At 48.8% G+C, this 23845-nt stretch overlaps 1 protein-coding gene across 2 annotated transcripts; it reads left to right on the plus strand.

The window, feature by feature from the left end:
* The first annotated feature begins 15833 nt into the window (after positions 1–15833).
* Positions 15834–19972, plus strand: LOC124694994 (probable protein phosphatase 2C 66). Of its 2 annotated transcripts, XM_047227987.1 has the most exons (6): positions 15834–16139; positions 17869–18249; positions 18374–18491; positions 18637–18860; positions 18988–19592; positions 19716–19972. In XM_047227987.1, exons 1-5 carry the CDS (start codon positions 15849–15851, stop codon positions 19549–19551), a joined length of 1578 nt encoding a protein of 525 aa, XP_047083943.1. In that variant the 5' UTR covers positions 15834–15848; the 3' UTR covers positions 19552–19592; positions 19716–19972. The 2 variants fall into 2 exon arrangements, with proteins under 2 accessions (XP_047083943.1, XP_047083885.1); XM_047227929.1 differs by having other exon boundaries at positions 18988–19972.
* The last annotated feature ends 3873 nt before the right edge of the window (positions 19973–23845 follow it).

A 23845-nucleotide genomic window follows, 5' to 3' on the forward strand; every position in this document is an offset into this window, starting at 1 on the left:
AGAAGGGGGTAGCCCCTCAACATGCCATTGACACCGGGAAGATGGCCGCTTCTACATACTTTCAAGAAGCCTATGCTATGTGTGGTGAGTTTGGGCTCTATCCCATTATGGAGCTCAACAAGGATTATGATGTCGGATTGATCCAGCAATTCTATGCCACCGTACACTTTCAGTCGGATGAAGCTAAAACATTCCGGTGGATGTCTCATGAAAGGCTACTTGAGTCTAACTTGGCTAAGTTTGGAAGTGCCCTTGGATACCCTCGCTACCCGGGCATAGATGCAAATGGTTGGAGGTGCCATGATAGCTCCTTTGCTCAAACAAGGGAAGTCTTGGAGCCCCTCTACATCAAAGGTTGGGGTATTCCGGGCAAGAGTGCGGATCTTCTCCCTACTTGGGACATTATGCTTAGAGTCTACCGGGAAACCATTGGACCAAAGGGTGGCAACCTTGATGAGCTACATCTCTATGAAGTGGATCTAATGGCAAACTCCTTTGCTAAGAGGGGCACCGGTGAGAGGCTTGATGTGATGGACTACATCTATCATGAGATGTGGTCATGTGTGATGGAGAAGAAGCTTCCCACGTTTGCTCCATACATTATGAAGCTCATTGAGGACACTTGGGTTGATAGTTATGAGAGCACCCTCATTCACTCTATTCCTCTCAGTATCACATCCCATGAAGTGAAGGTTTTGAGGACCAAGCGCCACAACTCTCCGATAGAAGATGTTACACCCATGGATGAGAAGCCACCAAGCTGGGATTCTAAGCTTGCTCGCCGCATGAGACAGATTTTTTGCCTCACCTCTGCAGTCAACCACCGTCAGTATCAGCAGCATTCAGAAGCCAAGAAGTCTCGGGTTCGTCAGAAGAGCATCATGAGGGCTCTTGCGGTGGACGTGTCTCCTCCCGGATCCGAGGAGAGCATCACTCCGGAGGCGGAGTGGGTCTCTCAGCATGGCATGCCTCTCCCTCCAGATGGACTTGAGATCGAGTCTCCTCCGCACACTCCTCCCTACCCCGGTGCTACATCGAACCTCCCTCCCGGCTGGGCTAACGCCGAACCTTGGGACGTGTAGTTTCTCCTTTCCCTTTTTGGTGCCTTGGTGCCAAAGGGGGAGAGCGAGAACCTTATTAGGTTGCTCTCCGTTGGGTATTTGCATGGGGGAGTCACAAGCTCGTGTTGGCTTTGATTTTTATCGCTTGTGATTCTATTTATCTCGTTGTGTCGAACTATGTTCTAGTTTATTTGGATTGTAAACTCTATCTATGTGTTTGGAACCTTATCTATGTGTATGGTAAACTCCGTATGTGAGTCTTCCATGGTTATCTATGTGTGCATGATCTTATTATCCATATGGTTATCTCTATTGTATTGTGCATGATCTTATTGCTAACCCATGGAAGACGGTTGCAAGGTATAGGGGGAGCTTCTTTTGTACCAATGCCCATATCTAGGGGGAGCTCCTCTACATCTTGCACATTGTTGGTTTACATACTTCATTCCTTGCAAATACTTGTGTTGTCATCAAACACCAAAAAGGGGGAGATTGAAAGAACATTTCCCGCCCTTTTGGGTTTTGTGTGTTTGATGTCAACACTAGGTATATATTTATGTGTGTTGATGTAGACAGGTACAAGTGTTCGGAATATATTTTTGCTCAGCGAGATGGTCTGCCAGTTCTGATGATCTGAAGGGTTTTTATCTCTGGCGGAAGTTCCGGCCCCTGCAGGCGGAACTTCCGCCCTGGTATGTTCTGCAGAAGCCCTGTCAGCGCAGTTTTGATTGCTGTTTTTGTTCCCTGGCCGGAAGTTCCGGCGCGAGTGGCCGGAAGTTCCGGTCAGCGGAACTTCCGCCCAACTTCCGGGCAAGTTCCGGAAATGTGGAATTGTGGCTCAGTATAGTCCAATAAGGTTTTCGGGCAATTCCGGAACTTGGCCGGAACTTGGCCGGAACTTCCGGTCACCGGAAGTTCCGCCCTAGTTCCGCCCAATCTTTTGTTGACCAGGTCATCTGACGAAGAATCTTCCTGGCGGAAGTTCCGGCTCCCCTGGCCGGTACTTCCGGTGCCAGCCGGAACTTCCGGCCATCCTGGCCGGAACTTCCGGTGTTAGTGGATTTCGCCACAACGGTCAGATCTGAGAGCTCCAATCATATAAATAGCTCTCTTCTCCAACGGGACAAGTTGCTCAATCATTGCAAGAAAAATCTGCCAAGCTTCACCACCATTAGAGCCACCTCAAGAACACAAGATTTGCAAGATCTCCTTCCTCCCCCAACCAAAGCTCTTGATCTTTGGAGATTCGAAGGAGAAGACACCGATCTACATCCTCACCGAAGCGTTTTTCATTTCCCCCTCATTTGTTTGAGGGATCTCATGCTAGTGTTCCTATTTGGTTCCCTAGTTGATTTGTTGTTGATGTGTTGTCGTTGATTGTTGTATTGTTACAGATTTGGGAGCCTCCAATTCAGTTGTGGATGTGTGCCCCAAGAACCTTGTAAAGGCCCGGTTTTCACCTCGAGGAAATCCCTTAGTGGAAGTGGGCTAGGCCTTCGTGGCGTTGCTCACAGGAGATCTGAGTGAAGCCTTCGTGGCTGTTGGTTTGGCTTGCGTAGCAACCACACTCCTCCAAACGTAGACGTACCTTCTTGCAAAGGAAGGGAACTACGGGAATCATCTCCGTGTCATCGCGTGCTCCACTCTCGGTTACCTCTATCCCATTCTATCTCCTATATATTGCGTAGCTATATCTTGCTTAGTTGATAACCTTGTCATATAGGTAAATTCACTTAGTTGCATATCTAGAGAATTTACCTTTGTGTCAAGCCTAAATTGAAAAAGAACTAAAAATTGGTTAGCACCTATTCACCCCCCCCTCTAGGTGCGGCATACGATCCTTTCAAAAACTCAACACTAAACATAAACCTAAATCTAGAGCAACCTGGCCGCCTCTCCCAAGCTCGCTCGCGACGGCAGTGCCGGCGAAGGAGGAGGGCAGAGGAGCCGGGAAGGTAGACTCCTATACGACTCTCAAGGGGCGCAAGAGGAGCTGGGCGGAGAAGAAAAGGCTCGATCCTAGAGAGTGATCTAAGATACAACGAGGACAATACAAACTCCCACTTCAGTTCAGCTGGTCGGTTGTTGTTGGATACCATCACCGTTTGACTAGGTGGTCCAATCCTAGAACCGGACCTATAGAAAATTGCCCCAAAAGACTTGTTTCTTTAGGAACTATTTCTCCTCTGTCCTTTGTGATGGATTTTTTTGGTAGTAGGATGTGTTTAAGTCTTGGAACAGCATCTACATCCATCTCATCAAGACCAACCATCTTAATAGTGTGGTGTTCCTATTGACTCAAGACAATGTCAATGGAATACAAAATAAAAACTAGTACTTTCTCCTTTTACGAAATGGGGGGTTACCACACATTATCCATCAAGTGCATCAGACTAAAACCTAGGTAGAAAACTTGTAGGTAATTGTAGTCCTCCTCTAGCTTCGGTGTCATCTTAATCAAACTATGATTAAGGGTAAATATCCTTGCACGCTGCCCGGAGGTTATCTTTCTCGCCCAAGGCCGGCGGCGCTAATGCCAATTTGGCCTCCTTCGAGCGCTCTCTAAGCCCATGGAGCATTGATCCTCTCGATGTTTAGGTGCCCCCACCCCACACCCTAAATCTATTCCTCTCCTCTATCGTCTTGTCGAGCTCCACATTTGTCTCGGTCTACCTTGTTCCCTTGTGTTGGCATTAGGGATTAAAAATCTTGTTAATCGATTCCATCTTCTATAAAATTTAAAATTAGGGTGCTCGTGTTCGCACACTTTGGAAAATAGTGTCGCCGATTCACGGTTGGAGGAAGTACTCTCCATCCATCCATTAAAGGATATTTTAAATTTATCTAAAGTTGGATGTATGTGAATATTGTTTAAGTGTATAGATATATCTTTATTTAGATAAATTTTTCTATGAACTAGAACCGAGGGAGTAGTATAGATTACGGGCGATTCGTCAACAGCAGCTTCCTCTCCTCATATATCATGCACCACTTGTCACTGCCTCCTGTTGACTATCGAAAAGCGAGGAGATCCCCGTATCGGCATGCAGTTGAACTGGTAGCTAGGGTGGGAAATGATCAGTTGAATTTCGAGCAGGTGCGATCTGGAGCTACAAGTCCACCGGGTAGGGTCGTACGAATCCTTCAGGGCCGGGTCTCCAGTGCGGTCTCTTTCAGAACCTAGCTAGCTGATGGTCAACACACAGCACTATACGCCGAGATCCAGTTTCGTTGACGTTGAAAAACCTTTCCTAACTATTCCACCAAGTCACACACTCACACACGAACACGTGGATCGGCGTGGATTTTTCGTAGCTCTTGGGCGATTGTCCCGGGAGGCAGACACGCGCAGCTGCAACCATTCGAGGCGATTTACACAAAAATAACCCAAAAGTGGAAGAAAAGCACAGACTGACCCTCCGGCGAAACTATTTCACCAATCTAACCCTTTTGTGTGGCGCCCCTCCCAGGGGCGCCACACATGCCCATGTGGCTCCCCTCCTGCCGGCGCCACTGACCCAGCCGACGTGGCGCCATCGACGCTGAGCTGGTGCGCCCATCCGACGTGGCAGCATGTGTGGCGCCCCTCCCAACGGCGCCACACATGCACTTGTAATCCCCCCAAAACATACTGTAAGACAAATCCTCTGGGACTTAGCCGTTTTGCGAGGCTCGATGTGTGGCGCCGATGCCACGGGCGCCACACTAGCATGTGTGGCGCCGATGCCACGGCGCCACACATCCACTTAAGTGTGGCGCCCGCGCCGCCCCCGGCCCGACCATCTTCTTCTCTCGTTTCTTCTCCTCCCTCCTCTCTCCCCCAAGGCGGCCGGCGGTTCCTCCTCCTCCCTCTCTCTCTCCCCCAACAAATCGGCCACAAATTCATCAGATCTGACCGGCCAATCTCTTCCCCATCCATTCCTCAAGGTAATCCCCTTCGAACCCTCACATTCATCCACTAATTTCATAGATCTTGCTAGATTTGCACATGAACCCTAGACATGGAAACTAGATTTGAAATGGCTATGTATGTGTTGAATGTGTATGTGTAGGAACCCTAGATATGTAGGAACCCTAGATATGTAGGAACCCTAGATATGTAGGAACCCTAGATGTGTTGAATGAAATTTTACATGTATGTGTTGAAATCCTTATGTATGTATGTGGTGAAAGGCAAAATTGGAGCTTAGCAAATGCATTCTATTGTCTTACATATGTCTATTATGTGCCTAGGAATGGTATGTCTTACGAAATTCATATGTGTGATGTATTTGGATATGAACTCTCATGTATGTGTGATGTATATGTGATTCGAAAGTTAGATATATTCTCATGTATTCTTGATGGAATAACTCATATTTGTTAGGAATGTATGTGTGATGGCTTATTTGGATATATTCTCATGTATGTGTTGCTCATATTTGGTATGAATGGCTCATAATATGTTGTATGTGTTGCTCATACATGTAGGATGGTGTGGCTTCCGGATGAAGAGTACGACAGGGAGCACCGGGCTGTTCATATGACGGAGAGGGGAACGGATCTTCACCCTTTGAAGATTCGTTACCATGGCACACCGGATATACCTTATGACGAGAGGTACACGGAGTTCATCCGGCCTACCGGTCTTATGCCGTTCATATCCCTTGTAAGCCGTGGGGGCCACACATGAACCCCTCGGCACTCACCGCCCTTGTCGACCGGTGGAGGCCGGAGACTCACACCTTCCACTTGAGGGCCGGCGAGATGGCCCCTACTCTGCAGGATGTTTCCATGATCCTTGCACTACCTATTCAGGGCGAGCCACTATGTATGAACACAGCTTCTGATGGGTGGCGCGGACAGATGGAGGACCTTATTGGCAGGGCTCCTCCGCCGCCAGAAAATCCAAAGGAGAGAGTTCCCGCCGGCGCTTCTTTCACTTGGATCAGAACTAACTTTGCGAGAATGCCCCATAGAGGCCGACGAGGACACTCGGAGGACGTACGCCCGCGTGTACTTATGGTACATGATTTCCAGGACTCTCTTTCCGACGGTGGGGGTAAGCTGGCCCATTGGTGTTGGCTGAAGGCGCTTACGGTGTTGGACGCCCGGTGGAGTTGGGGAACGAGCGGCACTTGCCTACCTCTACCGGCAGGTGATGATTTGTTCTATGTACTATTTTCCTATAGTAGTGCGCTACACAAAGTAGTAACCAAATATCTTATGTACGCAGTTGGACGAAGCTTGTCGCAGGACTGGGAGCAAGACGGGTAGCGACGGTATTGGTGGATGCATGCTCCTACTTTCCGTATGGAGCTGGGACCGCCTATCAGTTGGGCGTCCCAGGGTACTCAACGAGACGCCATGGGCTCATTTCCCTCACTTTCCTGATCGGGAGCCCACTTGGGCATACCTTTGGGACAATGTCTCGGAGATGACGAGCGATCCAATGATCATGTACATGCAGTACACTGCGGAGTTGGACACTCTTACCGCTGAGCAGGTAACCGATCACTGCGGAGTTGCAATCCTAGTTTTGATTGATTCTACTGGCATCTACTAAATAATTGTATGCTGCAGGTGGAATGGGAGCCATATGGTAGCTACTACCGTATTGGCGCGGCGATGACTGACCTAAACCCCAAGTGCACGGAGGAGGCGCGGTTCTGCGTATGCGCTGCCCACTCATATGCATGTGGCTTGTTGAACACCACCAGCCGCAAAGAGTGATGAGACAGTTTGGGCTGTATCGGAGTGCCCACCAATGTGGCAAGACACGGACAAGACGCTTCACGGGTAAACTTCCGGAATCATGCGATGGAAGATTCTTGATAGAAGAGGTACAAACTAACTTGTTGATTCTTGCGAGGCTTGATAGGCAGCGGCAGAGGAAGATCACAAATTGGCCAGTCCATCATAGCGGCCACATCACGGCGTTCCAACACCGCTTGGAAGCGGCACGGAATGCTGGCCCCGAGCAGATTGTGCCTCACGACTTCACCGCTTTCAACAACTACCTCGAGTGGTTCCATCGGAACACGCGTATCGAGTTAGTGAAGCGCGCGTATCGTGAAGAGATCTTGGACGACCCCATCCGGTTCGATGAGGTTGGGCAAAGCCGACACGACACTTTTGCTCGCAGAGGGAGATCGACTTCTATTGCTTCCGAGCTGAACTTCGTGGTAATGGATTCTCTCACTAACTAGTACATCATCTAGATTGCCATGTGCTCGCTTAAATTGTGTATGCTATGTTTGTCACGGCGAGAGGAGATCCGGAAAACAGCTGAGGAGTGCGAGGTTGTGTGGGAGCGAGCCACACGGATGAAAAGCTCTGTCGGACCGTTGCGGAATTTCGTTAAGGTATGATCACCAACTTTGAATGTACGCAATTATGTTCCGGTGGCTTTGTAACCGTGAGTTCCATGACGCAGAACACCGCACGAAAGATGCGGCGGTTAGCGAACTTGCTAGGTTGCCGCGAAGGCGAAATCCCTACATCCTCCTCTTCGAAGAACATGTATGTACTATTTTGTTGCTGTGAAACATGTTCTTACTAATTTCAACTTTTGTAATCTCATGTGTTCATGTTTGTGCAGATTCCTCCTGAGGACGACCTAATTCTGAGTCAAGGCGTACTTCCGAAGCGTACCTCCAAGCAACGGTCGGTTTACCGGTTGAAGCCAAGGGGCAAGGCTCCAAACCGGTACACTCCGGAAGATTATGTCAACCGAGGAAAGAAGGTTGTCACCGAGGAGGATGACGGGCCGCCGCGGAGATCAGCTATGTCGAGGATGAGGAACGACGAGCCGTTCTCTTCGGGAGGAGGAGGAGGAGGAGGAGGAGCGAGGAGCAGCGGCAGCAGGGAGCAACGAGCAGGAGCAGCCAAGGCAGCGGACGAAGAGGATGGCCGTCCGGAAGCAGCCCGTGAGGACGACACGTCGAGGACGACACTAGGATGTGCTCCGTGTTGTTGTGAACTATATCTTCATAAGTATCGATTTGTGAACCCTATGTCATTTCGAACCATGGTCTGTAATGCTACTTGTTGTTTGAATCTACGTGCTACAATGTGACCTATGAAGTGTTATATGTGTATGTCATGAAATTGCTACTTGTTGTGTCCAATGTTGTACTCAGTAATCGTTGGAGTTTGGTAGGATTTTTCATGTTTTCAACACAAGTCCATGTGTGGCGCCCTTCCCACTGGCGCCACAAGTGCTAGTGTGGCGCCCGTGGCATCGGCGCCACACATGCCAACTTATATGAACCATTGGGTCTAAAACATACTGTGGGACAAATCCTCTGGGACTTAGTCGTTTTCGCGAGGCTCTATGTGTGGCGCCCGTGGCATCGGCGCCACACATGCTAGTGTGGCGCCCGTGGCATCGGCGCCACACATCGAGCCTCGCAAAACGGCTAAGTCCCAGAGGATTTGTCCCACGGTATGTTTTGGGGGATTCCAAGTGCATGTGTGGCGCCGTTGGGAGGGGCGCCACACATGCTGCCACGTCGGATGGGCGCACCAGCTCAGCGTCGATGGCGCCACGTCGGCTGGGTCAGTGGCGCCGGCAGGAGGGGAGCCACATGGGCATGTGTGGCGCCCCTCGAGGGGCGCCACACAAAAGGGTTAGATTGGTGAAATAGTTTCGCCGGAGGGTTAGTCTGTGCTTTTCTTCCACTTTTGGGTTAATTTTGTGTAAATCGCCACCATTCGAGATAGGAAGGAGCAGATGCTAACTGCTGGGTGCATGGGTCATCATCTTGTCGATCGAAATGGGCATTGCAGACACACGCATGATCCTCGGAGCGAACTGTCAACCGGGCGTCAGATCATGCACAGGATCCCTTCGCCTTGTCCGCGCACGGCAAGATCGACGACGCCTTTCGGCTTGTCGATTAGCTCCAATTAGTCATAGTACGTACATCTACGGAGCCGAGATCACGACATCGATCGGGCAGCAAAATGTACATCTACGGAGTATTTTCGTTGGCAATTATCTCCTCAACATTGTTGGGTAGACAGGACCGTTAGGAGAGCGAATGGTGGGTGGCGATCTTGCGGTAGCCCTGCCATCATGTCGGGAGGTGATCGCAGCAGGGTTTATGTTTGGTGTCGTATGACATGTTGCTGGATGAGACCTCGTGGACCTCGCACGCAGGGGTGACAAGACCATGCCGGCTAAAAATATGAACTAACATGGTCTATCTGTATTACCTTGTTTCGATCCGCCATCAACCACACAAGGTGTTCAAGATCATAATGTTGATGAAGTATTAACATCTTACTTATTAAAAAAATACTAATAAGAAATAGGAGGTTGAAATCTTCACATGCAGCACAAATACAGTGCAATTTGTAAGGTGTATAACCCATGTGGGCATAATGAGATGAGCCATAGTAATACAATACTGCAAAGTCCGCATCAAACAAAAATCATAACATAATCTATGTCACATGTACTACCTCCGTTTCAAGAAATAAGGCGCCCTCGTTTTACTAGTTTTTTGTTTGACCAAGAATTACTTTAAATAGATAAAGATTATTGTGTGAAATTCATATCATTTAAAAGTGTTTTTCAATACGAATCCAACGATACTAATTACATATAATATAATCAAGATTTTGTTGCTCAATTTTTATGGTCCAAGTTCGTCTTGGAAAACGTGTGCGCCTTATTCCTTGAAACGGAGGTAGTATAATACTACATCCGTCCCAAGTTAAGTGAGGCAGTTTTATCTAGACACGCATCCATACATAGACGGACCTAGCATCCCTCTTGCCCGGGCAGCCGCGCGCTCGGGCTTTCGGCCGACCGGTAGACTTATTTTCGCTCCTATTTTATATGTATTTGATATAAAATTAGAACATTAAACCTATTTGCCCATGCTTCAAAATTTTCCTGGGTCCGCTTATGCATCCATATCTACATAAAGTTGCGTCATTTTATTTAGGACGGATGGAATACCAAATCTAGGTCACACATGTCTAAGACGAAATATAGAGGCCAACTATTTTCCCAACCTCACACGAGTGTTGTACAAAGACTAAAGGACCAAAAATAAGTAGTACAATGTTCCATAGAAATGTTGTTACCTTGGGAGAGGGAGGGGGATTGGGGCAGGAATCCATGAAACATTGCTTCAGATCCGTGGGGTTTTAGCTAGGGATTCGAGAGGGGGAGAGAAACTCGATGCCGCAATGTTTGCACCTTTTGTTTTTGTTCGGACGAGTGGGGCTAGGCCGGGGTGGCCTTATGTCAATTGTTAGGGTAGCGCCAATCAACTCTGTGCTACTCTAGATGGGGTAGCGCCCCTAGGCCTAACGCTACTCTAGATGTGGTAGCACCATAGGCTCGGCGTTACCTAACCGAGGTGTGGGCCTGTGCTTTTCACGCTAGCAAGAGGGTAGCATCACTCCCGGAGGCATGTGCTATTAATTTAAAACAATTCGATCCCGAGATGATTTATTTATCAAAAATTATGAGGGTTGGCGGTGCCCGTGGAAGTGTCACATCAAACCTAAGTTGCGAGAGATAATTTTCTGTGAGGCCCGACAATTTATATTCTTTTATCGAAAAGAAGCTTAGACGTTCACATCAAAACAGCCGCTTCCGAGATATGCTCCCTCCGAAAAAAAATAGTAAGTATCTCAGTTTTTTTTTCCTAAATACATATGCATCTATAACTAAAATAGATCCAGATACATCATACTTATTAGACACTTAATTTTAGACAATATGCCAATTGCTGGATCATTTCCGTCCGATCGAGTGACGATAACGCGTGTTGCATACACACGATCCTCGAAGCAAACTGTCAACGAGGCGTCAGATCCTGCGCACGATCCCTTCGCCCTGCTCGCGCACGGCAGGACGACGACCCCTTTCGGCTCGTCGATTAGCTCCAATTAGTCGTAGTACAAGTCGAGATGACGAGACCGATCGAGCAGCGAAATGTACACGATCCATTTTCGTTGGGAATTTCTCCCCAAGATTGTTGGGTAGACAGGACCGTAGGAGAGTGAATGGTGGGTGGCGTATGTATCGTGCGTACGTAACTCGCGTCACCGTCGGGCGGCGCCTAAATTCGGCGAGAGCGATCTCGGCGGTGGTCGTGCGATCGCGTCCGGTGATCGCCAATCCGCATTAACTACGGGACAGGCGAGTTTGGTTGGTCGCTGGCTCCACTTGCGATCTACTACGTACTGTATGGGTAGCAGTGAACTCCGGCTGAACGCGTCCGTGACTATGTTTTCGCCTAGCTTAGAGCATCTCCAGTCGCGTCCCCCAAAGCGTCCCCCAAAGGGATTTGGGGCGCGCTGGACAGAAAATGCGTTCCAGCCGCGTCCCTCAAAGCCCTTTTTTGTCCGGCGCGCTCCTATACGTTGTCCGGCGCCCCGAGCCCTCCCCCGTCCCACATGGGACGCACCGGGGACGCCGGACACAACGAAAAGCGAGATGGAGAGTGGCGGGGCCGACCCGTCAGCGGCACAATTAATTTAAACCTAACCGTCGCCTACCTCGCGACGGAAGTTATTGGCGCGCGGCCGACGGTGCAGTTCCCGCGAGAGGGCGCGGCGACGCGTCCCGTCGCGCCTAGCTCCGCGTGCCGGCGTTAATGAGCGCCACGGCTCCTCCGCCTCCTCCGGCCTATAAAAGGGCGCCTCTCATCGATCCTCTCACACACAAACCCTAGCGCCTCTCTCCCAAACCCTAGCCGCCACCATCTCTCAACAAGACTCGACGCTATGTCCGGTGAGGCGGAGGCCGACCTCGCGGCCGCGGCCGTGGTCGTGGTCGTGGCCGCGGCATAGCCGAACGCTCGCCGTCGCCTCCCACGCCGTCGTCTTCATCGTCGGAGATGGACGTGGAGCCGGACGTCCTGTTCGAGTTCGTCCACGTCCTCAAGGGCGACCCGCGCGGCATCCAGAGGCTACCGGACTCCTTCGTCGAGTACGTCGGCGGCGTACGCCCGCGCACGATGCATCTGCGGGAGCATTCGTGCGGCTACTGCCGGTGGATCGTCAACGCGATCTACGACGCGCGCGACAAGATGTACCTCAACATCGGCTGGGAGAAGTTCGCGTGCCACCACAGCCTCGAAGCCGGCTTCATCCTCGTGTTCTCCTACTTCGGCAACAGGGACATGAGCGTCAAGGTCTTCGACGAGAGGCGCCGCCTCCGGGACTACCACGGCGACATGGACTCCCACGACGACGAGCACCGACGAGGAGGACGACCGAGTGTTGTTTCTTCGCAGCCGAATACGTGCACGGAGGTTTTCGCCTGTTCGCCTCATCGGTAGAACCAACAAGGGCACCATCCTCCCGCTGGATTTTCCGGTTTAGATGACTCAGGTGTGCCCTCGAGTGTTCTTTCTTAGCGGCGAACACAGGAAACCTTCGATGCACGGCCTAGTTAGGTTTAGTTTCTTTGCAATATTTTATATTTGTGTCCACCATGGTTCAAACTATGTATTAGTTTGTGGAAAACCATGTTCCAAACTATGTCTTCGTGTAAACCACGTTCCCAATTATGTATTAGTTTGTGGAAATTGAAATAAAAATACCAAGAAAAATTAATTTAAATATTTGGGGGCGGCGTTTGGGGACGCAGCTGGGAGCGACGTCCCCAAACGCGGCACGTAACGAACACGTCCCCAAACGCTCGATCCGGCGCGGTTTGGGGGACGGTTTGGGGGACGCGACTGGAGATGCTCTTAGGAATGCAGCAGCATCCCCGTACTGGCCATGCAATCTGCTCCTGGCTGGGGCGCGTCCACATCGTCGTCTACCGATTACTCCGATTAGACGCAATGGCGACTTCGTTGTTGCCGGAAGCTGGACCTACGCCAGCCACACGCACGCTCGAGAAGAGGAGCCAGGAGGACATATCGGCTGTAGCGGGCAGCGGCGATGCAGCCGATTGCCTGATTGTTTGTACTGTACCCCTCCAGAAACTAAATTGGCTTGATCCATTGCGATCGACTCCTTTCCACCCTGGACGGTCGCGGTGGCGGGTGGCCAAGGGACCAACGTACTACGTCCATGTGCGCGCTACGAGGCAACACTAGCTGATCGCCATGGACGATCTGGAATCCTGGGATAGCAACGGGTTGCAGATCAGGCATGGACTCTGTATTTTCAGATGATCTCCGCCTCTACTAGCCATCTACTACTACATGTCTGCGTTTTTGCCTCCAACCACCATCGTCTTCTCCTCTCCTCTCCTCTCTTCTGCATGTTCGTTCTCTACCAAGAGATCCTCCCCATGATTGCATGTTTGACAAATCTTAGGGGCTGTTCAATTTATATTAACAAAGCTCTCTATGAATTAGATAACTCTACAAGGACGAGAGTATCTTCCTACTTGGCCAGAGATATAACATATCTAATATGTGTACGGTTCATCGCTGTACATACCATATTCTAACTCGTGACTACTGCATCGCCAACTCATCTTCACCGTTTACTTAATTCTCCTGCTTGGCAGTCCAACTCTGAAAACTCATCTGAACGTTGAACACGCCCACGGATTCGGCACATCGCTTCTCTGACCAAGATTAGTATACTACTGTGTACTATACTACTTTACCGCCGCGTTGACCTGCCTTCGGTCTCATCCTCTCGTGAGAAAATAAATCTTCTTCTCTCTGAAAAAAATACAAAGGAAATGAATACCCATGGATATGCACACCTCTATCACTGTCAACACAAGTGTTGCCATCCTGCATCACCGTGCATGTAAGCAAGCTTAATTAGCGACCTACTCCACTATTCAATCTCATGACAGGGACAGACGCTCTGAGTGATCCATTGCCTATGTCCATGTGCCCGTGCTAATGAGGACAAAGAGAAAGCTAAGTATACCTTTTTTTTCTTCCTGTGCAGACAAAAAGAGCATGACCAAAAGAGATGTCTGAATGTGGAATAGTTGGGGGATGGGAAATCACAATCTAGAAACCAAGAAAAGACATGCCAAAAGGACCTCCTCTCCTTGCTGGAAAAGCACTTCTCTTTTGATCTTTTGGAACCGAAGAACGTTGAAAAGAAGTTCCAAAGAAGTTTGAAACGAGGACCACACTCGGGTGATGCTCTTCCCTATCCTCCACCAGTAAACCTTCGGAGATGGAAGATTTTTGTTCTGAAAAACGAGATGAAATTCACTAGTATTGCATTGTTTTTTCTGAAAGCTTGCCCGCGTATTGCTTTCTTTTTTAATCGAGCTACCAAAAACAAATCGGTGATCCAGGAAAGAGGACATGTGGCATGTTGGGGCAATAAGCGCTGTCATATGGATCTGATTTATACGACAGTTTTTAAGATTCTTTGTCAGCTGCAAATACATACATATTTGTACTCTTGTGCCCATCAATGTGATTAGAAGACAGACCCACATGCTTTCTTGTGCCCTCACGTAGATCCATACTGCTACTATGGAGCATCAATACCACCAGGGTACCTTTTATTGGTAATTATACCAAGCGGTGTACTTGGATTTGCTTTTTTTCCTTACTACGATGCCTATACCACTAGTACTACTTGGATTTTCTTTCATAATCTCTTCATTTTAGTTATCAAGACACAATCAATTCAGACTGCCAAACTACCAAGACCAGCCCAAAAATTGTTTTTTAAAAAAAAACAAGATGGTAGATAAATTCAAGAGCCAGAACTTAGAAAACCTACACAAACCATTTATCTTCATTTCATGTTATACTTAGGCATCGACCACACACCCATCTAGGGTTCCGTTCTTCTCGTTGGCGACGCTGCCGGTATGCTTCGCCTTCGGTGGTCTTGGGGTCTTGGAGGTGTGGCGGACCATGGCCCCTCACCGGGGAGGAGTTTCCGTTCCTTTTTAATAGTATTTTAGTGTCTTTTTTTGGGATGGTGAGGCGACGGCTACATCCTGAAAGTTCGAATGAGGTCCTTCCCGCCCTATCCTCGTTTCAGTGGTGCGTCTAGCGCTGCCGGAGGGCGCGTGGAGTCGTGTGCCTGACGGATCTTCCAGGACCCGATCGGTTTTTACTGTTCGTTAGTGTGGTTTCATGTCAGTTTCTTCCGATCTACGGTTGTCACCACTCACCATTGACAATGGTTACTGCTTTGGCGCTGGTTCTTTGGGGGCTTATCACGACGACTTTCCGTTTATCTACTACAACAAGCTCTACTACGACAAGTTTTGCCCGATTTCGGTGATGGAGGGGCGAGGACGACAGCGAGGTGGTCCGAATATCTATTTGTAATTTCTATCACTTTTCAGGATACGTGTACTATTGTTGATGGTTATTAATAGATCGGTGATTAAAAAAGACCGTGAGAATGCACAACCAAAACACTTATTTCATTTCCCTGCAAAAAGGAACATTTTTTCATTGACACATGATTAAGAAAGACACAATCACCCCAGGCAATGTATTTAAGATACCTCTAAGATGATTTAATTTTGGAGTAGGGTAAATTATCCCCATCCTAGGATTCCTTGACACAAAGGTGAAACACCACATGACATGAAAAGCATAATCAATTGTGCTACTCCCAACCTAACCCCACTCACGAAAATTACATTTCTCAAAATTTTTATAGCCCAAATCTCCATGTAAGAAGGCCACACAAACCAAATGATGCGAAAAGGGAAAAAAGCTCAGCTCAAAGCCTACAAGACGGACGAGGAAGGGGAACATCACGCATCAAAACCCTACAACCACCGTATAGAGCGCACAGCGCCGCTGCAGCAGTTACTGCGACTACTCCCCAACTCTGTGCTCCGCCGTGTTGCCGCGCTCCCATTGGCCGCCAGCCATGGGCTCCTGCCTCTCCACCCAGCCCGGCGACGAGCCGGCGTGGCCGCACTGGTGGCGCAAGGGCCACCGCTTCGGCGGCCAGCGGGAGGGCGCGGCCGGCGGCGGCGTCTTCTTCTCCAGCGCCGTCGGCGGCGGGAAGCTCCCCGGCGCCGGCGGGGAGATGATGACGGAGGAGGAGCTCGCGCGGGTCGCCGGGAGGACGTGCGCCAACGGCGCCAGCGCGGCGGCGTGTCTCCACACGCAGCAGGGGCGGAAGGGCACCAACCAGGACGCCATGGTCGTCTGGGAGGTGAGCTGCCGGCACACCGCTGCTTTTCATTCCCTCCTTGGTCGTTTGTTACGGTGGATTCGGAGTCCTGATCGGCGGCGGAGCTCGGTCCACGGGCGATTCTTGGTTCAAACCGGCGCCTTTCTAAGTCAACTCCTCGCGTTTACTCCTGGAAGTCTTCTTTGATCTTTCTTCGTGCCAATCACTTGGTTTGTGGCTGGATTACTGGTCGATTTGGATTTCTATATTGTCTTAGTGAAGCGAGAAACTTGTTTATCAACGGATTATGTGATTCGAAATGAGAAGGATTTTACTTCAGATCAGTGATTACTACGTTTAGTTGTTACAGATGGAGTTTTAGGTAGGTATGAACTTGGAGTTGGGGCATTTCTTAATTTGGTTCCAAAGGATACACCCTTTTTTGCTCTACTGGATCGATTGTTCCGAAATGCGAGGATTCGGCATTAGATTGTTTGAGCTTTAATGAGAAAGAGTAGTTTACTAACTTTTTTTGTTTGTGCTCTTAAGTGTTTATTATGGTATTTTAAAAAAATGTTCTCTGATAGTTGGGACAGGAATTAGTTGTGACATTGAAGCTCTGTGCCTGTCTTTATCCTGATTCAAGACTTTGTGTATAGTGCAAGCAAGATCTTCCACAAATGTTTATACCTTTCTTTGTTTTGTTCTCTTCTTCTATGCAAAACAATGTTTTGTTCTTGTTCCTTTCTTCACATGAGCGATTAGCACTGGCTATTGATAGCTGGCTTGCTCTATCTAGGGTCCACCCCGATCAATTAACCAGTTCTGCTAAGTGCTATAGTGGTTCCTTAAGCTGTATGTTGTGATAGCAACTGGAGTTCAACTGAAGAGAAGTGCAATATGGATATCTTTTTCTCATTTCTTTAGAACTAGGATTAGCTAAAATGTATGCAGGTATTTAAGAAACACTTTAGAGATGCATGAAGGATCATGTACTTAAGTGGACAATAAAGAGGTGTTATGCCTGTAGATTCTAAGAGTAGTGCTTTTGATTGCTAACATTGAAAGCAAAAAGGTACTTATTTTATTGGAGTGGGAGGTACTTACTTCACAAATTTCTTACTGCTTATGTTGGAGTTGAACTGAAACAGCCTTTATCTCTGTCCTGGCTTTATTCATTCTCCTTGACAATGTTTTTTTTTTCTTATATCCTCATTTCTTTGAGACATAAGTTATACTGGCAGTCAAAAAATTCTCCTCTTTCCACATTTCGCTACGAGCAATAGAAACTTCCTTAATATAGATTCTGAGAAATCACAGATTGTCATTTGCAATGGTTACGAAATAGAACTACTGATTTTATAGTCATGATGCCCTTTGACCTTACATTGAGTAGCTACTGGGTTTCACCTTGGTTTCTTAGGTTCTTTTCTAATTGAAGTCTGATTATCTGATTCCGCTGTAGGTACATTTCCTGCATTTTGTCTCTTCAAAATCTTTAGTGAAGTCACTCGCTCACTCTACCATACTCTTAATTTTTCATGGTGAAATATAAGCATAACAGACAAATAAGATTTCATCTGTAACTCAACCCACTTCATTGGTGCTTTTGTGCAAATTATGTGCATTAACTGCATTTACTTTAGAACAAATTAACAGTAGTCACTACTAGCTGACCATATCACTTGATACTGTGGGAAAAGCAGACACTTCTATTCCAGTAAATTTTATTGCTTGACATATATGTGATGTACCCTTGTTTTTATGGCAGAGTTTCAATTCAGGTGATAGCGTCTTTTGCGGCGTATTTGATGGTCACGGGCCATACGGTCATTTTGTCGCCAGGAAAGTTAGAGATTCTCTTCCTGTTAAGTTACTCACTCAATGGAAAACCAGTGTTAATGGGGGCACTAGTCCTCATCTAAATGGAAGCATTTCCGGAAGTTTAAACTCCGAAGAAACAGCAGGTGCTGGTGATGATGAATGGGGTGAGTCTGTCGGTGTTGATGGAAGTGATATGCTCCCTGAGACATTCCTTCCACTTAAGCACTCTTATTTGAAGGCTTTCAAATCGATGGACAAGGAGCTCAAGATGCATCCCACAATTGATTGCTTTTGCAGTGGTAGTACGGCTGTCACATTGGTCAAACAGGTAATTGATACTTCTAAACATACCCTAATGTTCGTGGATAAATAGCTGATTGAAGCTTATGAAAACAAGTGCTGTGAATATAATTTTAATTGGTGGTATGAACTGGACATGGCTTACTCTCCAGGGATGTGATCTCGTAGTTGGAAATCTTGGGGACTCGAGAGCAGTAATGGCAACCCGGGATGCTGCTAACAATCTAACTGCTGTACAACTCACTGTTGATTTGAAGCCTAACCTTCCCAGTATGCTCATTTCTCTCGCTGGTCATTTCACCTGTTATCTTGGGTTTTCAGTTACTGCATTCCTTGATCGAACTATCACTTCTCCAGATCGATCACTTCCTTTTGGTTCTTTTAATATTTATGCTTCATTTCTTTTTTTCTGCAGAGGAAGCTGCGAGGATCCAGCAATGCAGAGGACGGGTTTTTGCTCTTCAAGATGAACCAGAAGTTTCAAGAGTATGGTTGCCAAATAATGATTCTCCTGGATTGGCAATGGCAAGAGCTTTTGGGGACTTCTGCCTTAAAGATTATGGATTAATATCTGTTCCAGAGATATCATATCGCCGTCTTACTGAAAAGGATGAGTTTATAATACTTGCCACTGATGGGGTATGATTCTTACCATTTTACTTAAAATGGCCCTTCAAACTAGAAATTCCATTTGTTCGAACTTGCAGATTTTACATCCTTCAACCGATTCAACCCTGTAATATTCAGAAAAACTCAATTGATGTAGGTCTGGGATGTTCTCTCAAACAAGGATGCTGTTGACATTGTAGCTGCAGCTCCATCTCGAGCAACAGCTGCCAGGGCTCTCGTTGATTGTGCTGTCAGATCTTGGAGATTGAAGTTCCCAACATCCAAGATAGATGACTGCGCTGCTGTCTGCTTATTCTTAGACCATGGAAAATCACCTGACTTGGTAGAAGAGAGCGAAGCCAACAGTGGAAAGCCAGAACCTGCGGAGGATGCTTTGATAACAGATACCAGTAATAAGATTAATGAAGACAGCGCAGATGTAAATGAACATATCTCCAGAGAAGAGAAAATTCCAGAGCCCACATTGGAGCACTCGTCAACGGTAAGAAATGTTGATGAGATCATACCGGTGGACGAACCTCCTGTCTCAAAGCAACCTGAAAGGTGTGGGTCTGCCCGCAGCCTGGCTGACTGCATATCCACAAACGAGGAGGAGGAATGGTCTGCGCTCGAAGGCGTGACACGCGTAAATTCCCTCTTGAACCTCCCGAGAAAAGTCTCAGGTGACAAGAGGTCTACCAGCTGGAGGAAGAAACGTTGAACCAACATCAAGAAAAATCCATCTAGTCTGGTGGAAGTCAGGTAGGGTGTTCGTAGAGATGCAGACTTGAGCCATTTTCGATCAATTTTTAGGCCCCAACCCTGAATTGTTTCAGGCTGGCTGACAGGCGTGTACATTCAAGAATACTGTTCCTTCTTGTGCAGGAGGTGTTCCATGCTTGGGCTTCTTGTTTGTGCATAAGAAAGTTTTTGTTCTGTGAGAAGCTTTTCTATAAATCATGACCTCCCCTGTAATGTAGCTGTACCAGGACAAAAATTAAGTCATCTTTGTGTAGTAGGCCATGTTAATTTTCGTTTCAAAGTGTAAGCTTCTTTATTTTCGTTTCAAAGTGTAAGCTTCTCTAGATTATCATTTTCTTGTGCTCTCCACGTAATCCTTGAATGAGAGGCAATTTCGCAAAGCACCGGCTCTTTAGGAAAATAGGAAGGTGAAAATGTGTTGACATTTCTCAGTAGTTACTGTCAAGTCATATGGTGTTTACCCGGAAAAAAATCATATGGTGTTGTCTTACCATCAAAATTTCTTTAAAATAAGGTTTAATTTGAAGAATGGATGTGTCGTTGCCTAATCGACGGTACCTCGGAGGAGGGATCCTCACGAGGGGGAGAAGAAGTAGGGGCCATAAGGCGGAGTGCACACGGGACGGTGGTACGCGAGTTACCCAGCTTCGGAACACCTGCACGAGGACAGGGCCTACTGCTGCTTGTCTGGAATTATCTGGGCGCTTTCGCGTTGTTACAATGAGTTGTGGCTGTGCCTCTAGGGCTCCCAGGATCCGGCTTATAAAGGCGCACGGATCTAGGGTTTACATGGAGAGTCCTAGCCGGAATACAAGTTGCCTAACTACGGTACAATGTCTTGCCGTGTACGTCAAGGATCCGCCTTCCTCCAAGTACGTGCTTGGATCCGGATACTTCATGGGTCGTCACGGATCCGGCCTCCTTCGTAGGACGGTAGAGATCCGGCTTCTGTTCCTGGGCTGGACTTCATCCTTCGGGATCTACAGCAACTCGGGCCGCCCGATGGGCCACATGCCTCACCACCATCTATGGGCCACCCGGGCTTGCCGGATCTAGGCCATGCCGTTGATATACCCATAAAGTATACCCACAACAGTAGCCCCCGAAGTTCTGCGAGATTCATCATTCCTCCGACTTCATTCAGCTCGGACCCGAAGAGAATCTTGAAGAGCTTCAAAAACTTCCACTTGATTCCGGGTTCATTCACTCGGAACTCCTCCGTCTTCAGATTAGGTATCGCAACGGAGATTCCGTTTTTCCCGCGCACAACCTCCTTTTTTCCCGCGCTAAATTTTCGCAGATGCAAATCTTTAGCCGGAAATTTCGGGAGTGCATGGTTAAGTTACCTCCACGTCGTTTTACCGCACTTGACCTAAGACACGTGTCAGCCATCCAACGGTGCGACCGTTCCGTTTCCACCGTTGGATCCGAATCCCGAATCTCCGCGCGTGGTCTATAAATACCCCCGCGACTCGGTAATTCCTCATTCTTTCACCGCATCTCACCACTTCATCTTCTTCCTCGCGCCGCGCCGCCCGACAGATCTTAACTCCGGCGAGCTTTCCGCGCAGGAGCTTCTCGCACCGCCGCCTCAAGCCTCTCCTTCAACCAAGATCGCCACGGTTGACCAAGAAATCAACTCCGCCGCCGATTCGTGGTCATCGGAGGCTCAAAGCCGCCAGTTTGTTGACCTCCACTTCGCCGGGACTTCGCCGGACCGTCGCGCCATTGCCGGTACGTGCACCGGACTTGTAGAAGAAGAAGTAGCTGTAGTGTAGATTTTCCGGTTACTCAACTTAGCTCGCATGGGTGCAGCCAAGCATGCCTCACGGTTCTCCTCACTGTACTGGTAGTTCTCCGAGTAACCCGGATCCCAGTGCCGTGGAACCGATTTGCCCGGATCCCATTGCGTACCTACCACCATATGTTTCCGACGTTAGACTTGCTCAACCGTTCTCCGCCTCTTCCAGTACTTTACTAGGCCGGATCCCAACAGCCCAAGAGCTCGAAGAGGAACTACAAGGCCAAGCTAGAATGGCAGCCAAGGTACAAGAGGTGGAAAACAAAAAATCTTCCAAGGCCCGGAGCCGTGAAGGGGTGCGGGGTCAATGGTGGCCCTGCGAGACAACAGACGCGGAGCTCCGGGAACTCCAGAACGAGGGCATGATCTCCGGAAATTGGAGTTTCACGCGCGACTCCGACGTCCCCAAGCCCGACGCGGATGAACGTGTCATGACAAAGGCGTGGGTCGAGCGCGGATTATCGCTCCCCTGCTCGGAATTCTTCCTTTCCGTGCTCGACACATACGGGCTTCAACCCCACAACATCTGCCCCAACTCCTATCTTCTGCTTTCAAACTTTGCAACTCTTTGCGAGGGGCATCTCGGAATTCGTCCCGACATCAAACTATGGCAATTCTTTTTCCGCGTGAAGAAGGAGATGAAAGACAAGGCCATGCTCAACTGCGGAAGTATGACGTTCATGCTTCGTTCTGGTCGGATGTATCCTCCTCACGACTCCCACGAATCCGTCCGGTATTGGAACGCCGGATGGTTTTATGTGAAGAACGTGCCAGTTCCAAATGTCCACGACGGACTCCCGCCCTTCAGCAACACGCCTCCGGAAGAATTGGCGAGTTGGAGCTTCATCCCCACGCTTGCCCAAACGCCCATATTGGAGAAGGCCGCGCGGAGGATTTCCTGGTTAGTTCATGATGGACTAACCGGAGCCCAGCTCACCCTCAGCTGGTTCACGCGGAGGATCCAACCTTTGCGCTACAACGCACGTCTGATGTGCGCGTACACTGGGCTGACGATCTCCTCCGAGTCACCCGCCACGATCTTCCGGCTGACTCCCTCAAGAGGAGGTTCAAAACGTTGGTGAAGATTGCTAGAGGCCAACGAGTCCCGGAACTGGTCAAGGATATCAGCACACACGACAAATGTCCTCCGGTAAGCGCTTATACCTTCGCATTCCTTTATCCTTTCACAATTTTCTAAGTGTTTAACTTGTTCTGCTCACTCTTTTCGCAGCTTGACTCTTTGGCGGAGGAAAACCTGCGCGCCATACTCCGAGTTCGCGTCAGCGGTGACTCGGCGGAAGAGGATCCGGAGGACCCTGAAGATGAAGAGGAACAAGCACCTCGAAAGGCTGCTCCTCGACCTACAAAGCGTTCCCGCGCCAAAGTCTCCGGCTCCGACGCTGGAGGCAGCGGCGAGGCTTCCGCCAAGAAACCCAGAGTGGTTAAACCACCTCCGCTTGATTCCGGGAAGGCGGAACGCCAACGCCCGAAGATGCTTTCAACAGCAGGAAAACCTTCACGCCCTGCATTCCGGGTGCAACGTAAGCTTCCGAGTAATGTGCGTTATCTATATTGGCGAGCCGTGTTATGCTTATTTTCCTTTTACTTGCTCACGGGAATCCGAACCCTACCACCACGCGGACCAACGTTCGGGAGCCTATCACTAAGTATATGCGAAGAAGTCTCCCGCCGTTGGTCCTTTGACGCCAACTCCGCCGAGCGCTCCACAAGCCCCCGCAACCTTCTCCTCCTCCCGCGGACCGGTCTCCAGCTCTCGCCGCTCCCACTCCTCCGGAAGTAATTCCGGTTAGCAGCGACAGAGCGGGCGGAGATGATTCCGGCGGTAAGGGTCCTATCCACGATGAATTTGAAGGACGAAGCCAAGGGGAAGCAGAAGAGGTCTCCTCCGGCAAAGCTGAAGCCGCCACGGGCGATATGGTCGTTTTTCCCAAGAACTTTGGAGATCCGGCTGACCTTACCTCCACCCCAAAAGCCTACGCCACAAAGTTTTTTAACAAACTAACGGAGGTAGAGAAATGGGAGCTGGAGCAAGATCTGCTCAATGCCATGCTGAACAACGCCTGGGGCAAACCGGACGTTGAAACGTCGGAGATCCAGGATGCTAAGAAAAACATTGGCCAGTTCTTCGACAAGCTTGTTTGCAAGCAAAAGGTAACTCCCCAGTAGCCCCCAAGTATTTAGGCGGAAACTTTATTAGTTAGCGTCTGAATACTTTTAGAGAACTTAAACTGAAAAGAAATTTTAAAAGTCGTGGTAGCCCCCAAGCATGATGGCGGAAAAATTTCCAGCCGCCATGCTTTAGAAAGACTTGAACCATGATGGCGGAACTTACTCCGTTTTCTGGCTGTGTTTTCAGGAGCAAAAAGCTTTGCACTACGAGTTGCATAAAAATATTGCGCTCGCAACGTCGTGTGACCATTAGCCGGCGGAG

The sequence above is a fragment of the Lolium rigidum genome, chromosome 1 (assembly GCF_022539505.1).
Source record: "Lolium rigidum isolate FL_2022 chromosome 1, APGP_CSIRO_Lrig_0.1, whole genome shotgun sequence".
Lineage (NCBI taxonomy): Eukaryota > Viridiplantae > Streptophyta > Magnoliopsida > Poales > Poaceae > Lolium > Lolium rigidum.